Source organism: Pristiophorus japonicus, chromosome 17 (genome assembly GCF_044704955.1).
Source record: "Pristiophorus japonicus isolate sPriJap1 chromosome 17, sPriJap1.hap1, whole genome shotgun sequence".
Lineage (NCBI taxonomy): Eukaryota > Metazoa > Chordata > Chondrichthyes > Pristiophoridae > Pristiophorus > Pristiophorus japonicus.
Window position 1 is genome coordinate 102,188,464 of NC_091993.1, and position 19,661 is coordinate 102,208,124.

The 19,661-nt window shown below is 46.3% G+C and overlaps 1 protein-coding gene across 2 annotated transcripts in view; it reads left to right on the forward strand.

Annotated features, from left to right (window-relative positions):
* The window catches only part of LOC139228246 (copine-8-like), a 781,549-nt gene that overhangs the window by 169,989 nt on the left and 591,899 nt on the right, over positions 1 to 19,661 (forward strand). Inside the window, exons 5-6 of one of the 2 annotated variants that reach the window (XM_070859423.1) lie at positions 7,147 to 7,186; positions 16,308 to 16,384. In XM_070859423.1, coding sequence (XP_070715524.1) covers positions 7,147 to 7,186; positions 16,308 to 16,384 — 117 coding nt within the window. Of the gene's footprint in view, positions 1 to 7,146; positions 7,202 to 16,307; positions 16,385 to 19,661 lie in introns of both variants that reach the window. The other variant, XM_070859422.1, reaches the window with a different exon arrangement.

A 19,661-nucleotide genomic window follows, 5' to 3' on the forward strand; every position in this document is an offset into this window, starting at 1 on the left:
TCGGGTGGGTCCCGCCGTGGTGGAGCTGTTTGGGCCGGGCCACGCCGTGGTGGAGCTGTTCGGGCCGGGCCCCGCCGTGGTGGATCTGTTCGGGTGGGTACCGCCATGGTGGAGGTGTTCGGGTGGGTACCGCCATGGTGGAGGTGTTCGGGTGGGTACCGCCATGGTGGAGGTGTTCGGGTGGGTACCGCCATGGTGGAGGTGTTCGGGTGGGTACCGCCGTGGTGGAGCTGTTTGGGTGGGTACCGCCATGGTGGATCTGTTCGGGAGGGTCCCGCCGTGGTGGAGCTGTTTGGGCCGGGCCACGCCGTGGTGGATCTGTTCGGGTGGGTACCGCCGTGGTGGAGCTGTTCGGGTGGGTACCGCCGTGGTGGATCTGTTCGGGTGGGTACCGCCATGGTGGAGGTGTTCGGGCCGGGCCACGCCGTGGTGGAGGTGTTCGGGTGGGTCCCGCCGTGGTGGAGCTGTTTGGGCAGGCCCCATCGCGGAGGACGTGTTCGGACAGGTCGGTGAGGAAGCCCCGAGGTAAGGGCGGCGGCAAGGTACGGGCAACGGGGCCGAGGCGAGCGGCGGTTGAGGCGAGCCCCGAGGTCGGCAGGGTCTGGATTCCGGAACATTTTACGAATTCCGGACGACCTTGTCGCTGATTGGTCCGGAGTCCAGATTCCGGAACATTCTGGATTCCAGAACACCAGCCTTTTGAAGCTACACCGGTACTGGATGCAATGTACATATGTATATAGTTTCTATATGGATTGCTCAAAATAAAATTTTGATTACATTTATTTGTTTTATTATACTGATCTGTCTTGCTGACTATGGCCTGTTTTATTTACAATTAAATGGTTGCAGCTTGAAGCTATATAGGGCCCAGATTTCCCCATGAGTTGCACTGTTTTTTTTGGTGTAACTTGATTTTTCTGGTGTATCTTAAAAGTTGCAAATATGGCCATTTAATTTGCGCCAGTGTAAGTGAGTTAGTTAGGTTTTTTGTTTGGCCAGTTCTTTTTTTCAAAAGGGTGCGTTCCCAGCCACTTACACCATTTATGCCAATTTGACCAGAACTAACTTAGGACAGTGTATGTATTCACTTTTTTCCGCACAGAAAGACCTTACTTACAGTTAAGGAATCGCGCAAGTAACTACATTTAAAGCACCACCAAGCACCAAACAAAGCACAAAAAGTAATGAGCAATTAATTAACAAATAAAATAGAAGCAACCCTGCACCTAAAGCATCAAGACCAAAGTAATAAGCAATCAATAAATAACAAATAAAAATATAGAAGGAACCCTGCACCTAAACAATATTTCAAGCACCACCAAGCACCAAAGAAAGCACAAGCAGTAATAACCATTCAATAAAAAATAAAGAAGTGAAGTAAATAATTTAATTAACAAATAAAAGTACTGCATCAAATCCTACCTTGAACTGAAGGCTGGGGCGTGCTGAAGTCCGTTCGGCCAGGGCAAGGTGCGGGACACCGGCAAGCCCTTCGGCCAGGGCAAGAATCGGGGGCAGGGGGAAAGAGAGTGAGAAACAACGCGGCAGTCACTCAGATTAGGCCCCGCCCCCCTGCTGGCTCTGTGCGGCCAGCATGGACCTAGCTCCGCCCCCCTCTCTTCAGTACACACCACGCTAGATCCGCAGATGGCCCGTCTTGTGGCTATGATCGCAGCAAGTTTTTTCGGCGCAGCTTTTAAGGTACAAAGTCGGCAGGGGGCTCGGAGATGCGCGATTTTAAACGGAGGGCCAAATTTGGGCCCATTAAATGGAAGCAATTGAAAAAACACCTCGGGAAAAGAGTTTATTTTAATAAGCGTTTATATGTGGAAAATATTTATATGGAGGCGAATGGAATCTTGCCAATGAATTTAAAGCTGTTAAAAGACTGAGAGGCTCTGATAATGCCAGGAATGTTGTGCAGATTATGAATACCATCAGAATCCTCGGGTATTGCCACAGCCCTGACGTCACTGCCTGTATTTATTATTATATATAACTTATGTTTAAAATATAAGCAATGAAAGTTGTTTTCTACTTTCTTTTGCCATCATTCAATATACGTAGTTCGTGGCCTGATTTCCCAGTGGCGTTGGGGGTAGCACAAGAGGGGTTTGGTGAGATGGGTCAGGTTGTCCCAGATATACTCCCAAACTAGTCTGAGGTTGCAATCCCAATTAAAATAAATGGAACCTTTATAGGATGCAGGCTTCTTCTCAGTACTTAGTAGCTCTGGGCGGATGGATCTGAAATGAAGGAGGGAAGGGTCTGCATTTGTGGCAGGAAATTAAAAAAAAAAATGTTTTAAGAATATTATTGGAATGTTTTTACAGTAAACTTTGAGGCAACAATTTGAAAAGAGAGTGCTCATTCTAGACATTCTCCTTTTATGTGATAATCTTTACAATTAAATTCCTCGTAAGCTTGGCTCAGCACTCTCCACCGAGTCAGTAGATCAGATTTCCACTGTAGGACTTGAGCACATAATCTAGGCTGACACGTTGGTGAAGTGCTGAGGGAGTGCTGTATTGTCTGAGGAGTCTCCTTTTGGATGAGACATTATACTGAGGCACTGTCTGCTTATTAAGATGCTTTGGTACTCTTTCAAAAAAAGAGCAGGAAGTTCTCCTACCATTCACCCCCCAATTAACGCCACCAAAACATTAACTGGGCACTTATCTCATTGCTGTTTCTGGCACCTTGCTGTGCGCACATTGAGCTCTGTGTTTGCCAACAAAAACAACAGTGACTACAATTCAAAAAGTGTTTCACTGGGTGTGAAGCACTTTAGGATGTTAAAGTTACTAGAGATATGCGAGTGTTTCTGTTTTCTTTCTTTGTTGTCTACCTCATGACCATAAGTTTGTATGTGAATTTTCCCCTTCCTCATTAGTTAAGTGGCTTCTCTCCTTTAAGTCTCTGTATATTGTTTTCCTAATTCACTGTTTCTACTTGTACACATCACCACAAACCTTTCTCCCCAGTTGCAATTTCCTTCTTGATCACATTCCACCCTAAAAAAACTCTAGCCAGTTGGCACCAACGTTCCCCCTAAGCTGCGCGGGGGCGAGGCCAAGCACCAATCAGGTGGTCTCACTCAGGCTGCTCATCAGTCATGCGGGGGCGAGGCCAAGCACCAATCAGGTGGTCTCGCGCAGGGCGCTCACCAGTCTGTCCTGCTGGAAAATATACCACGCAGCAAATTTAAAGGGACTGGACCTGATATAAAAATTAGAGGCAACATTGGTTGGCACCAATATTCCTTGCCTGCGATACACCAGCCTCGACACTCCCGTCCTACGCTCAAGCTGAGAGGCAAGGTTTTCACAGTTTCTTTCAAAAGCTGGGAATTTTGAGATGATGGTTATCATATACTCTGAGGAATAAAATAGTAGATTGTCTGCACAAAACTGCAATTCCATTTCCAGCATGAAGTCATGGGATGCATTGGGCACCTCACACCTTCAGCACAATTTAAGGAGCTGTGCCCTACTCCGCACCTGAACCCATGAGTCTGAGACCTTCCTGTTCTCTGTTCCTGAGATTGTGGGCTCAATTTTCCCCAGTGTCGTTTTTGGCATGTTTGAAGAGATGCGCCTGTTTTTTTGGGGGCCCGACTATGCAAAAAAAAAACGTGAAAGTTTCCCCGTTGTGATTTTTGAAATAGGCGCTGCGCAGCCTGGCCTTTAGCTTTGGGGGGTGGATCCTAAGGTCTGCGCCGAATAAAGGAAGCCTCCCCACTTCTGCGAAAAAAAATGACGTTTTCTACGTGACTGGTATGGATGTGCATGCCCAGTATACCTCCCGGTCTGTATTCAGGTAGCCCTCAACAAAAGAGAGAGAACACTAACAAGCGGAGGCCCGGCAAATCTGCAGCCACTGACACCTTTGGAAGAGAGGGTCGCTGCTTTGATGGGTCCTGCCTGGAGAAAAGCAACCACCACTGCACAAGCTGGGCCCACACTCGAGGGAGAGGGTAAGTCCTAAAAATTTCACATTCTGGCTTTGCCAAATTTTAAGTACTGCGTGGGCTAGCCATGCTTCGGATCATGGGGATGTCTCCATCAGCTACGCTTCAGTTGATGCAATGTACTATCATTCATCGTGGTCCGTCAAGTCAGCCTGCTGCCTGCACTGTGCGAGCCTACTCATGCCACCCACCCTGCCCCCTCCTCTGCTGCTAAACAGTTGTCTGTTCTGTTATATTTTGCAGAACTTGAGGCCAACCCTGACAAGGCTGAAGCCGATGAAGAAGATTCAGAAGTGGAGGAGCCCGAAGAAGAGAACATCTTTCGATCCAAACTTCCAGACCAAGAGCATGGGGATGAAGGGGAGGAGAGGATGAAGCCCCCACTGTAGTAATCACTCTGAAGGAGTTGCTAGTGCTGTCATTGTGGTACCAGCCCCTTTCCTGAGTGGTGCACGTGTTGGGACATTTCCTGGTTTCGCACAGTCCGAGGCTGCGGGTCCTAGTGGGATGCAGCGAGCCGCACCCAGGGCACCACCGTCTGAGGCTGCAGGCTCCAGTGGGGTGCAGCGAGCCACACACAGGGTGAGGAGGGGAAGGAGAGCTCGACAGCATTCTCCTAAGGTGCAGGATCTAACAGATGTGGTTCAGATGATGGCAATGAGTGGGGAGAGCATTGACCTTATGCGATCACTCCTGGACACCATCGGTGGCATGGGTGATGAGGTATCGGGACTGTCGGGAGAAGTAACAACACTCTCACGAGAAATGGGAACACTGTCCGGGCACATTAGGGATGGAATGTCGCAGGTAGCTGATACACTGTCTGTACACATGAGGGAGGTAATGTCAGATGTAGTTGACACACTGTCGGGGCATATGAGAGAGGGAATGTCGGAGTTAGTTGCTGCAATAAGGGAAAACGCCCAGACCTCGCGATCATTGACAGAATCAACTGCCACTCCCACTCCAATCCCCAGACGAACCTCTGAAGAAGCCCAAGCTGGGCCTTCCACATTACCGCCTGCCCACGTCCCTTAACAAGAAGTGTGCATTACCTTAGAGGCTTGAAAGAATAAACTTGGTACCAACCCGAGAAATGCTGGTGGAGTCACCAAGGCCAAGTGCAGCGGGCGGTTTTGGAATAAAGTGGAGAAGAGATGCTGCTGCTGTTGCTGTTGTTATTATTGTTACTGTTCTTATGTTATTGTTATTTAACTGTTCTCAAATTAAAAGTTTTTTGTAAGTGATGTAAATTTACAAGTTTAAAAGTTTGTAAGTGATCTTAACCGAATAGTTTAAAGTTTGATACAAGAATATTTTTAGTTAACATTTGTTTGTACTTAACTTAACATTTTGAATAAAATATATATTTTAAATTATAACTGAATCGTTTCCATTATTTGTTCATTATTAACACAACTTTTTGAACTAAAGAATAATCGCTTATAACTTTTATTTATATAGCGCCTTTAATGTAGTAAAACGTCCCAAGGCACTTCACAGCAGTGTTACAGAAAAACAGATACATTTGACCAGCCACAGAAGAAATTAAGGCAGATGATCAAAAGCTTGTTTAAAGAGAGAGTTTTAATGAGCGTCTTAAAGGAGGAAAGAGAGGTAGAGGAGCGGAAAGGTTTAGGGAGGGAGTTCCAGAACTTAGGGCCCAGACAGCTGAAGGCACGTCCACCAATGGTTGAGCAGTTATAATGACGGATGTTCAAGAGGACAGAATTTGAGGAGCGTAGACATCTTGTGGGATTGTGAGGCTGAAAAAGATTACAGAGACACGGAGGGGAAAGTCCATGGAGTGATTTGTAAACTAGGATGAGAATTTTGAAATTGAGGCGTTTTTTAACTGGGTGTCAATGTAGGTCAGAAAGCACAGGGGTAATGGGTGATCTTGACTTGGTGCAGGTTAGTACACGGGCTGCTGAGTTTTGGATAACTTCAAGTTTCCGTAGTGTGGAATGTGGAAGGCAGGCCAGGAGTAAGTTGGAGTAGTCAAGTCTAGAGGTAACAAAGGTACGAATGAGGGTTTCAGCAGCAGAAGAGCTGAGGCAGGGGCAGAGGCGAGCAATGTTACAGAGGTGGAAAAAGGCAGCTTTAGTTATGTCGTGGATATGTGGCTGGAAACTCATTTCAGGGTAAAATATGACACCTAAGTTGCGAACAGTCTTGCTTACACTCAGATTGATGCTAGGGAGAGGGTTGGAGTCAGTGGTAAGGGAATGCGGTTTGTGGCAGGGACCAAAGATAATGGCCCAGAAATCCCGATCGAAGTCTTCCCGTGGGCAAACTACTAAAAAAAGGAAAAGAAATGTGCACTTACCTGAAGGTGCTGCGCCCGCTCGAGCTTCCAATCCTGAGGCCTTCACTCCCTGTGCATCGGAGCACGTGCACGTTGGGACGTCCGTATACTGGAGCTGGAGTTACATGGCTCTGGGCAGCCAATCAAGGTACAGTATTTTCTCATTCATTATAATGAGAATTCCGTAAGTTGGGGTTCTCATTATTATGAATGAGAAACACCCTCAAACACACAAAACACTAATAAAAAAATAGAAAAATACAGTACATATTTAAGATTCATTTATATTAAAGTTCTTATTAAAAAATATATATTTTCCCGACTTTTTAAAAAGTTTTTTTAATTATGCCTTAAAATAAACTTATCGTAGTGGGGAGGGTTTTTAACCATAAAATATGTTTTCATATGTGCTTAATTTAATTTTAATGTTTATTTCTTTATAATAAACTTGATAGAGAAGTCTCTGTTATAGGCAATCAAGGAGCTGAAATATTAATGAGATGAACCTCTATTTTAAACCAAAAGTTGATTTTATTGGTTCATATGAGTTTGTAGTAATGTTGTTCAGGTATAAATGCTTAAGAGTTAAATTCTGTGGAATTATTTCAGTTTCGTTGGCATTCTGGGAGGAATCCCCAAGAAGAATGGAAAAACATGAGTAAAAATGGGCCCTGGAGGGAAAGATCAGCAATTTTCCCCACTGCATCGATCTTTTAATCGTTGATTATTTTCTGTTATGAGCCTGGATCTCTCAAAACTCGGCGGGAGAAACAGCAAAATTCTTTTTTTCTATTTATTTTTATTTAAGACCTAAATTGATGTGTTTTCTGTAAAGATAATAGTATTTGTTACTCTTTCTTTCTAGGTATGATGTCGACTCAAAAAGCCCAGATTTATCGAAACATGTAAGTATTATTTTTGTTTCCAGGTTTGGATGACTTTCTATCATTTACTTTCTATTTTTATTAAGTTCCAAGAGTTTTGCCTTGATCCCCACTTTCTCATTCCCACAAAGAAACTTGCCAACTCCAAAGGATGATTGCACAGTCCGTGTCATAGTCTTTTGTGAGTGTCTGACTTGGGGACACTTTGAGTGACATGAGGGGTGAGAGCAATGATTTTTGATTCTGTGCTCGTGAGATGGTCTTTATGACTTATCAAAAAAACTGACGGCACTGATCCTACCTATAATAGTCAAATTATAGTAACGGGTAACTTTCTGACTCAAACCAGAATTGTCAATCACTTCTTGGAGCTTTAATAAAAGTCAGCTTCCCTGATAATTGAAAGGATAAATACATCGTCCTGCGTGGTACTGATCTATACTGAATTAGTTGATGACAGCCCAGGGAGGGTGCAGCAATTTGCCTCAATACCTCGAGACTAGGGAGACAGCATTACAGCTCCAGTTGCTGTCCTTTGACCCATGCTTGAACAAAAGCAAAATACTGTGGAAGCTGCAATTCTGAAATAAAAACAGGAAATATTGGAAATACTCAGCAGGTCAGGCAGTATCTGTGGAGAGAGAAACAGAGTTAAAGTTTCAGGTCGACGACTCTGAGTCAGAACAGCCATTGACAAGGAACATTTACTTTCCTTCTCGCTCCACAGATGCTGCCTGACCTGCTGAGTATTTCCAGCATTTTCTGTTTTTATCTTATGACCCATGCTGGAAAGTGTGTGCGCTACCAAGTGAGGGCAAGATGTCATTTGCCGTGAGGGAACTCCACATAGAGCACTTGCTTTGGGAGTCTCGTGTCTGGCATGCAACCTATGTGGCCTGCCCAGTAAAGCTGATTGCGTGTGGTCAGTGCTTCAATGCTGGGGATGTTAGCCTGGATAAGGACACTGATGTTGGTGCGCCTGTCCTCCCAGGGGATTTGTAGGATCTTGCGGAGACATCGTTGGTGATATATCTCCAGCGACATCGTCCATGCCTCCATACAGGAGGGTGGATATTACTACAGCCCTGTAGACCATGAACTTGGTGGTAGATTTGAGGGCCTGGTCATCGAACACTCTTTTCCTCAGGCGGCCAAAAGCTGCACTGGCGCACTGGAGGCAGTGTTGAATCTCCGCATCAATGTCGGCTTTTGTTGATGAGGCTCCCGAGGTATGGGAAATGGTCCATGTTGTCGAGGGCCGCGCCGTGGATTTTGATGACTGGGGGGCCGTGCTGTGCGTTGAGGACAGGCTGGTGGAGGACCTTTGACTTACGGATGTTTAGCGTAAGGCCCATGCTTTCAATATGCCTCAGTAAATAGGTCGTCTATATCCTGGAGTTTAGCCTCAGAATGTGCGCAGATGCAGGCGTCGTCTTGGGCAGAGGTTGGGGTGATCTTGGACCTGGCCTGGAGGCGGCATAGGTTAAACAGCTTCCCACTGATTCAGTAGTTTAGTTCCACTCCAGCGGGGAGCTTGTTGACTGTGAGGTGGAGCATGGCAGTGAGGAAGATTCAGAAGAGGGTTGGAGCGATGACGCAGCCCTGTTTGACATCGGTCCGGACGTGGATTGGGTCTGTAATGGATCTGTTAATAGGGATCAAGGCCTGCATATCGTTGTGGAGCAGGCGAAGGATGTTGACAAACTTTTGGGGGCATCCGAAATGGAGGAGGACGCGCCATAGACCCTCCCGGTTGACAGTGTCAAAGGCCTTTGTAAGGTCGAAAAAGGCCATGTGTAAGGGCTGGCGCTGCTCCCTGCATTTTTCTGCAGCTGTCGCGCTGCAAAGATCATGTCCGTTGTACCCCGTAGGGGACGAAATCCACACTGTGATTCCGGGAGGAGCTTCTCAACCACAGGGAGAAGATGGTTGAGGAGAACTCTAGCGACAACTTTCCCAGTGGCTGATAGCAGGGAGATTCCACTGTAATTGCCGCAGTTGGAATTGTCCCCTGTTTAAAAGATGGTCATGATCACTGCATCTCTGAGATCTCCTGGCATGCTCTCCTCCCTCCAGATGAGAGAGATGAGGTCACGTATCCACGCCAACAGCGCCTCTCTGCCATACTTTATCGCCTCAGCAGGAATTCCATCCGCTCCCGTAGCCTTGTTGTTCTTGAGCCTTTTTATGGCTTTTCCTACCTCGTGCAACATTGGGGTTTCACTGAGGTGGTGGCGGGTCGCATGCTGCGGGATGGAGTCTCGATTGAGGAGATCTTCGAAGTGCTCCATCCAGCGTGCCCTGACTGCCTCAGTGTCCTTGATGAATGTTTCTCCGTTCTTGGCCAGGAGTGGAGTGGGGCCTTGCGAGTTTGGACCATTGGTGGCCTTGACTGCGATGAACAATCCTCGCATATCGTGGCTGTCAGCCACCTGCTGTATCTCCTATGCTTTCTCCATCCACCGCCTGCTCTTTAGGTCCCGGGTTTTTTGTTGGACCTCAGCCTTGAGCCGCCTGTAATGTTGCTTTGCAGCTCATGAGTTGGGTTGTTGCTTGAGGCTCAGAAATGCTCTGTGCTTGCGATCTATTAGTTCTTGATCTTCTGATCATTCTCATCAAACCAGTCCTGGTGTTTTCTAGTTGAGTGACTAAGTGTCTCTTCACAGGCACTGGTTATGGAGGCCTGGAGGACAGACCAAGCGCTGTGGGCATTCAGCCTGGCGGCGTCCGGGCGTTTGGGCCCCCTTCGGCCTCTACTTCCCCGCGGTGCTCCGGGTGTGGTCTGGTCAGGGCTTTGTGCAGCTGTAGAGAGCTGGCAGGGCGCATGGAGCAGTGCCAAGGGAGTAACCTACTACTGACTTACATTTTAAACTTTTAATCAACTTGAGAAACTTTTTAAACAATTTGGGAAAACTTTTAAACTTTTAAACAACTTGGAGAAATTTTTTAAAAACCTCTGGAGAAACTTTTAAAAAACTTTTTTTTAAACTTTGGAAGAAACTTTTAAAACATCCCTCCAACGGCTGGCTCTTGTCCGTCCAGCGGCAGGCCTACATCCCTCTCCTTGTCGATTGCTTGACCTCTCCTTCCCCACTGGTGACCTGGCCTCTTCTACTGGTGGGCATCACGGCTATGACTCTTCACCCTCCCACTCCTTGCTGACCTCCCACTCGGAACTCCAGCAGACAACTGACCTTCCTAATGCCTGCCCCCAACCAAGCCTCGGGCAATCTACCATCAAGAGCGATGCTCGGTGCCGAGCTTGTGACCAACATCTCGCCGTAGGCAATTAGGCTCATACAGCAGTGCCTAGTCTCCAGTCGTCTTGGACCCCCTTGCCACTGGATCAAGACCTTGCTCAGCTAAGCGTGTGTGGTGGCCGGTGTGCAACGACCACCCCACGTTAAACGAATTCACACACAGGCATCTTCCACTTCGTTAACGTGAAGTTCGGGACCTGGAACATCAGGACCCTCATGGACAACTCCAACAGCGACAGGCCGTACGCTGCACCGCCATAGTTGCCCAGGAACTTAGACACTTTGACATCGACATCGCCGCCCTAAACGAGCAGACAGGGGAAGACCAGCTCAAGAAACAAGGTGGAGGTTACACCTTTTTCTGGAAAGGAAAACCAGAGGAAGAACGCCGCTTTCATGGAGTTGGCTTCGCTATCAAAAATGAGCTGGTCGACCGCCTCAAAGATGCCCCCTGTGGGGTTAACGAAAGCCTCAAGACTCTTCGACTCACCCTATCGCGGAACCAATGCGTCACAGTCATCAGTGCGTATGCCCCAAAACTCGATGCAACGGATGAGACCAAAGAGGGTTTTTACCTCGAAACATCCCTGTCCTGAGTCACCGCGGGCGACAAACTGATCCTCCTCGGTGACTTCAACGCCAAGGGGAGGTGTGATTGGCGAGAGTGGGTAGGGCAAGCCAACTCCAGCGGTACCCTACTCCTGACAAAATGTCTAGAACATGAACCTCTCATCACCAACACCCTGTTCCGCCAGAGGGACAAATACAAGGCATCGTGGCTACACTCTCGCTCCAAACACTGGCACCTGTTTGACTCTGTCATCGTCCAAGCCAGGGATCGCAAGGATGTGCGCATCACCCACGCCATGAAAGGAGCTGACGACTGCTGGATGGACTACCGCCTAATCGGATCCATCATCGACACTAACATAGCCCCAAAGCGGAGGGGACAGCAGAAGCAGTGCCGCAAAAAAGTCAATGCCGGAGCACTTAAAGACCCAGCTAAAAGAGCCCTATACAGCCAACGCCTCACAGCTAACCTGGCATGCCTTGATGACCTTGAGATGCTGAATGTTGAATTATTTGGATGCATGATTACTGAAACACCTTTTAGACGAGACAACAAAGCACATATATCAGCACCTATGGAAGGAGAGAAGGAAGAGAAAACTGAATGGAAGTAACTCCAAAGATCAATAGATAGCTAAGCAAACAGCATAATCCTTGGTCAAAAAGGTGTCAACTTGATTTATGCAGTTGCTGCCAAAACCAATAGGTGTGTAGTTTATTTACTTTAGAAAGACTGGTGACCTACTTCCATTGATACACTGTAATCAGCTGTGAATAGATGTGTGTGACAATGAGACAGTTACAAAGGGTCATAGACTGACTAGGTGAGTGGAGAAAAACTGTGGCAGATGGAGTTCAATACGGGAAAGTGTAAAATCATCCACTTTGGATCTGAGAAAGAAAAATCGATTTTTTTTTTCCCTTCATGGCAAGAGACTAGAAACTATGGAGGAGCAAACGGATTTGGGTGTCTGCCTAGGTATAAAAGTATCAAAAAGATTAATGGAATATTGGCCTTTATCTCAACGGGGCTGGGATATAAAGTGGAGGAAGTCATGCTTCAGTTGGACAGAGCCTCGATCAGATCCCATCCGGAGTACTGCATTTCGTTTTGAGCACTGCACATCAAGAAGCATATATCGGCCTCGGTACAGCACAGGTTCACCAGAATGATACCAGGGCTTCAAAGGTTACATAAACATAGGTTATATTCTCTTGAGTTTAAAAGGTTGAGGGATAATCTGATTGAGATGTTGAAAATGATAAAAGGGTTCAATCGAGTATATAAAGATAATATGCAGCAATTTTGGCTTTGATGGCGGCGGGGTGGTAAAGTTTGCACTCGGGAACAGTCAGTAAAATTGGGCATCTAGGCCCTGAGTTAGGGGGCGCAACGCTAAGGGAAAATCCCGATCCCGGCAAGCATGCTGGGAGATCTCAGTGATGCAGTCAGTGTGACCATCTTTAAAAAAGGGGACAAATCGACTGCGGCAACTACAGAGAAATCTCTCTGTTATCAGCCACCGAAAAAGTCGTCGCTAGAATCCTCCTCAACCGTCTTCTCCCTGTGGCTGAGGAGTTCGTCCCGGAGTCACAGTGCAGATTTCGTCCTCTCAGGGTACAACGGACATGATTTTTACAGCATGACAGCTGTAAGAAAAATGCAAGGAACAACACCAACCCTTGTACATGGCCTTCTTTGACCTCACAAAGGCGTTTGACACTCATGCAACCACGAGGGACTATGGAGCGACCTCCTCCATTTCGGCTGCCCCCAAAAGTTTGTCACCATCCTCCGCCCGCTTCACGACGACATGCAAACTGTGATCCTGACCAACAGATTGATTACAGGCCCAATGCACGTCCGGACTGGGGTCACGCAGAGCTGCGTCATCGCGCCAACCTTCTTCTCAATCTTTCTCACTGTAATGCTCCACCTCACGCTCAACAAGCTCCCCGCTGGAGTGGAACTAAACGACAGAACCAGTGGGAACCTGTTCGACCTCCGTCGTCTCCAGGCCAGGTCCAAGACCGTCCCAACCTCTGTCGTTGAACTACATTCAGAGACTGAACTCCAAGTCATAGTCAACATCTTCACTGAGCCATATAGGAGGGCGGATATCACTACAGCTCTGTAGACCATGAGCTTGGTGGCAGATTTAAGGGCGTGATCTTCGAAAACTCTTTTCCTCAGGCAGTCGAAGGCTGTGCTGGTGCACTGGAGGCGGTGTTGAATCGAATGGGCCTTACACTAAACATCCGTAAGACAAAGGTTCTCTACCAGCCTGACCCCGCCACACAGCACTACCCTTCAGTCATCAAGATCCTCGGCGCAGTCCTGGACAACGTGGACCACTTTCCCTAGCTCGGGAGCCTATTATCAACAAGGGCAGACTTCGACGATGAAATTCAACACTGCCTCCAGTGCACCAGCGCAGCCTTCGGCCGCCTGAGGAAAAGAGTGTTCGAAGATCAGGCCCTCAAATCTGCCACCAAGCTCATGGTCTACAGGGCTGTAATGATATCTGCCCTCCTATATGGCTCAGAGATGTGGACCATATACGGTAGACACCTCAAATCGCTGGAGAAATACCACCAACGATGTCTCGGCAAGATCCTGCAAATCCCCTGGGAGGACAGACGCACCAACGTTAGCGTCCTCAACCAGGCCAACATCCCCAGCATCGAAGCACTGACCACACTCAACCAGCTCTGCTGGGTGGGCCACATTGTTCGCATGCCTGACACAAGACTCCCAAAGCAAGCGCTCTACTCAGAACTCCTACATGGCAAGCGAGCCCCAGGTGGGCAAAGGAAGCATTTCAAGGATGCTTTAAAGCCTTCTTGATAAAATACAACATCCCTACCGACACCTGGGAGTCCCTGGTTAAAGACCGTCCTAAGTAGAAGACGTGCATCCGGGAGGGCGCTGAGCACCTCGAGTCTCATCGCCGAGAGCATGCAGAAACCAAGCGCAGGCAGCGGAAGGAGCGTGCGGCAAACCAGTCCCACCCACCCTTCCCTTCAACAACTGTCTGTCCCACCTGTGACACTGTCTGTCCCACCTGTGACAGAGACTGTAATTTCCGTATTGGACTATTCAGTCACCTACGAACTCATTTTTAGAGTGGAAGCAAGTCTTCCTTGATTTCGAGGGACTGCCTATGATGAAATTTAGGTTGTATTCCCTTGAGTTTAAAAGGTCGAGGGGTAAGGTGATTGAGATATTGAAAATGATAAAAGGGTTCAGTAGAGTAGATAAAGATAATGTGCTGGATTTTTGGCTTTCAGGGTGGTAAAGTTTGCACCCGGGAACAGTCAGTAAAATTGGGCATCTGGGCCCTGAGTTAGGGGGCGCAACGCTAAGGGAAAATCCCGAGCTAAAGAGCCGAGCCGGGAGCGCCCAGAGATACCCCCGGGGAGAAAAAAAACCCCAAAAAACCCCACAAAACCATTCCCAAAACGTTGGCCATGCCACCACAACAGAAAATGCAAAAAGAAATTTTAAAGAAAACACAATCACACTTACCTTAGGTGTCCATTACTTAGCTCTCTGCTGTCGGTATTGTTGGACCACCTGATTTACCAGGTGTTCACTGCAGGGCGTGCTTCGGGGCATACGGGCTAAAACTTGAGCCGGTGTCACAACCAGGAGCGTTGCACACCCGTGCAGCTCTTCCGGGCGGAGCTGCTCCGCGCTACCGCAAAACCAGACCTGAGGATCCCTGCCAGGCGCTAGCGGATGACCGCCCGCCCAGAAGACCTCACCACCGCCATTGCCACCTCTCTGGGGCGAAAAACGGAGCGCAGAAGACCCGAAAATCCGCCAAACTATTTCCTCCATTGGGTGAGTAAAAATAAGAGGGCGCAATCTACAATTCGAGCTCAGCCATTCAGGAGCGAAATCAAGAATACTTTCTCACTTAAAGGGTAGCGGGAATGTGAAATTCACTCCCCTAAAAAACAGTGCATGATAGGTCAATTGAAATTTTCCAGACTGAAATGGACATATTTTTATTATTAAAGGTATCAAGGGATATGGATCAAAGGCAGGTAAATGGAGATAAGGTACAGATCAGCCATGTTCTAATTGAGTGGCGGAAGAGATTTGAGGGGCTTAATGACCTACTCCTGTTTCTATGAAGAAGCAGAAATTGCAGCCCATATGTCTAAGTCCGGCTAATCTTTTTCACATTAAAAATTAGTCATTGACAGACAACTTGCTGATCTGCTAAGTAGTCTTTCTTGCTTGTGTGTGCTACATGTGGTGCTGTACTATGTCTCAGGGGATAATGAGTAATGGCTCATTTTTAAAAATTATCTTTTATTTGCTTTAAGGTTTAAAAAAAAATCATCACTCTCGAGATAGACAATTATTGATTGTGGTGTTTCATTCTGTGCGGCAAATTTATTAGTGTGATTTTTGATTTGTGTTTAACTGCATATTATTACATTAATGAGGAATAGAGTAGACTGGTAGCGGTCAGTATTCTCCTCCGCTCCCTCTCCCCGGATGACCGCATATACTTCATGTGCAAGTTACTGTTATTCCCCCTCCCCAGGGATCTCTAGGAAATCCCTGGACAAAGCAAAGGTGACGGTGAATGGGCATAATAGGTCTCCACTTCCTTTTCCTCTGCCTTGTGTCCGGGATCTAATATTCCCATTAGCACAGTGGGGAAAATTGGTGTTGGAATATATAAACAAAAATAAATGATGGCAACCGTTCTTTTTGAAATCGGTGTCTGTCTTTAAAGGCAAGGATTTGAAACCTTTCGACAATTTTTGCGTCAAATCAATAAAATATTTTTTCAAGTTATTTCTGAATGGTAACTTTAGAAAAAAATATATTTTCATTCTGTAATCCTGTTTCATTATATCCAGAATAGGACATTTAAACAAAATAACAAACAGATTTTGTGATGTCCCAAAACATGCATTTTGAAAACTGTAAAGGATATTCACTGTACAAGTGATTTAGAAATAATGAATTTTGAGTATTGCTGGATGATTCCAATCAGTGCTCTCATGGCTGCAATCGTATCATTGCATTGGAATTGACCCAATTGTTAGAGTACTTTATTGTGGCTCTAATACAGTTTCCAGTAAGTTGGAGGTTGGAATAAGAACAAGGACCTGGTTGAAGCATAGGGGTAGAATCTTTTGATACAGCACTATATCCATGAGTGAGATAGGCTCTTTTAATTGTCATCCTTAGAATTCTGTATCCTGTCAGCGATGATTGCACTTGATCAGCCATTCTGAGTGTAAGATATATAACTCAAGTAAAATATGGATTCTTACTTTTATAGGACTTTCTGGGTCAGATGTTCTGCACCCTGGGGGAGATTGTGGGCTCACCAGGAAGTCGATTGGAGAAACCATTAACGTAAGTAAAACGTGGTTTGAGATTAATTCTACATAATATTCAAAAATGTTGGTATAAAATCAAGGCATTTGCTGATAAAAGTTGAGAGTACCTGTGCCACATTTGAAAGAATTCAGATGCAGTAAAAATTTACAAAAAATCAGTAACAGAGGAGAATTGGGTGGCACTATGGGTTAGCACACTGGCCTTTCATTTACTGGCTAGAAGAGTGCTAGATGAAATGTGTTTGAAAGCCCAATTTCAGTTCCTAGCAAATATAGGCTCACAGGACATTAATTATGACATATGTTGGAATTTAGTTAAGAATCTCATTCAGAATCCATAGGAACAGCTGCTCTGTGAAGCAGAAAGCTTTATACTGGAACATTAGGAAGCCCATGACCCAATTGAGTACAATTTTGGATGCTGTATTGCAGCAAGAATATCTAGTCATTGGCAGCAGTGTAGTGAAGGGCAAACCAATTGATAGCCAGCTTCAGGCATCTGAGCTAGTCGGAGAAGTTGAAATCCTGTGAATTTTTAACTCTGGAGAAAATAAACCTCAGGGAAGCTAGTATTCAAGATCCTGAAGGGAATAGATAAATTGAACCCTGATGATATACTTGAGATTGGTACAAACTCGTAACACCAAGGGACACAGGCTCAAGCTTAGAAGTCATAAAGTGCAGATGGTTTCGATTCAACTATTTTACATTAATGATGGTGAACATATGGAATGGAATGGTCAGGGAGCCAGTGTTGAACATTTAAGGGCAAATGGGACAGATTTTTTAACTGTGGGAGTGTTTGAGTTATTAGTTTTGGGACTGACCAGATACATTACTGGGTCTTGTTGGGCCCTATACTTTCCTATTGGGAAATAGAGTTGATTAGAAGCTACATTTCAAAAACTGAAAGCTAGAATATAAAGGAACCCTTTTCCGATTCATTAGAACAGAGACCATCAAGCCTGTTCCACTATTTTGTTAGTCATGGCATCTTTATCTTTTTAATCTCCATACTTAACACCCTTACTTCCCAACTAAAAGGTTCCTTTTAAAGAACCAAACTGACACTGCATCTCTGACCTTTTGGGAGAAGATAGTATACTTTTTCACATCCCTTTGTGTTAAGATTTTTGTTCAGGATTTATTTTTAGCTGGCTTAGTGAGGAAAGGATCATTTCTTATCTCCCCTATTGGTTCCTTTCATATTTTAAACACTTCAATCAAGCCTGTTAGGTTCAGAAAAGCCAGCTCTACAGGTGGCGTAACCAGTGGTCCTTAAAGGGACCACTAGAGGCTGCCACCAAAATGGTACGTTTTCTTTTTAAAAAAACTTTCCTCGATGTGGAGCCGCGAAGAGGAGGAGTGCTCCTCCCTGCTCCACAGCGGTCCCTCAAGACTGTTGCTGGCCCTGCTCGGTCCTCTCCTGAGCACCTCCTCCTCCCAGAACCTACCCGAGGGCCTCTTCTGGTGTTGCAACTGCCTTAAATTAATGCCTGATTTGCTGGCGAGTGGCCTGGTGATGCGCAGCGGGCACTAGCGGCTCGCGGTCTCATTTAAATGAGGCCTGATGTCCTGCCCATGGCACTATTCAATTTCTCCCCCCATTTGTGACCTCCCACCAATCTGAGAATGTACTTTAAAAAAAAAATCCAACTCTCTGCTTCCTACTTCCTACCTCCCAAATAATTTCTCGTCCATGCCACAAGGTTGCCTCCAATTTCATGTGCCTCAATTTAGCTAGGGATCTCTTGTACCTTCCCAAAACCCAAGTAAGATACCTATTGATCCTCTTCTATTCACCACCTAATCTGTCAACAAACTCTATTATGTTAATTAACTATGACCAACCTTTTACAAAGCCGTAGCCGAATTAGCTTATCTTTGCCAAGAGGTCAATTATGTTGTGCCTGATAACAGTTAAAAAGATCTATGTCTCATTTATAGTCCTGTAAGGTCATACCTAGGAGACCCTAATGATGCACGTTCATAGATTTACAACATTGCATTAAAGGTTTGAAAGCAAATGGAAAAGGCCTGACCAATCAATATTTTTGTGAAAATGGTAACTCTTTAAATGTAAATGGGACAGTTGATTGGAATTAAACTTCATGTTGTTGATGGCTTCCATTGCCACTATGGTACTGAGCTGCTATTTTTGCCAGCAATAATTTTTGTCTTGTTAAATGTGCAACTCTTTTTGTCTGGTCAGTTTTGCTGTATTGTGATGCGCGGTAGCAGTTATTACTGTCACCTTGGAGGTTTCTCATCTGGACTTGAAGGGATGAGAAGGAGCAGGAGCTGGCTGGTCCAGATGGTAGCGTTGACTTGTTTGGGATCCTTGCTGCTGGTAGTCCTGTACTTGCAAGGCAGGTTAAGCCCAGAGTAAGGAGCAGTATTTCCAGCCGTTTGCACCGTGGCGAAGTAGAGTGGGTCTGAGCGATGGGGTTTAGCCAAAAATATGGAGCGAGGAGCCGGGAGTGTGGGGCCACAGCGCCGCCACTGGCATGGTGCTGTAATTACAGCATGGCATGTTTACCTGCGAGGGAACATCAGTGGGAGGTTGGGGCCATAAAAGGAGCGGCGTGCGGAGGCCTGGGAGCAGCGTGGAGGCATACTACTTCAGAGAGTAGCACGAGCTGCGACGGCAGCGAAGAGTGATGTCATCAAGGTCCAGGTCGGTGATTGGGGCATAGGTAAATACAGCAGGAGCCGCAATGTCGGGGCGAAGGAGCGGCAACAGACTGTCGAGGCATGCGATCGGGGCCCAGGGGAGGCGTGAGTTCGGGGCCAGGGGCCCAGGGGCAGCACGGGCCAGCCCACACTACGATATGTGTGCGCACTAGGTCCGTGCAGCAGAGTAGGTCTCCAGCCGTCTTGGGTAATCCTTGCCACTGTACCAAAACCTAGCTCTGTCAAGCCCGTGTGGTGGCTGATGTGAAACGGTCACCCCACATTTAAAAAAAAAAACACACACAGGCATCTTCCACCCTTCAGGATATAGTTCAGGACCTGGAATTTTAGGTACTTCATTGGAATACCTGTGAACTTATCCTTTTTTGGTGTGGAAGCAAGTCATCCTCGTTTTGAGGGACTGCCTATGATGGTACTGAGCTGTTATTTTTGCCAGCGATAATTTTTGTCTTGTTAAATGTGCAACTCTTTTTGTCTGGTCAGTTTTGCTATATATTGATGCACGGTAGCAGTTATTACTGTCACGCCCTTGGAGGTTCCCCATCTCTTGGCAGCAAAACATGAAGCTGGATAAAAGTTATTTGAGAGCATTACAGTGT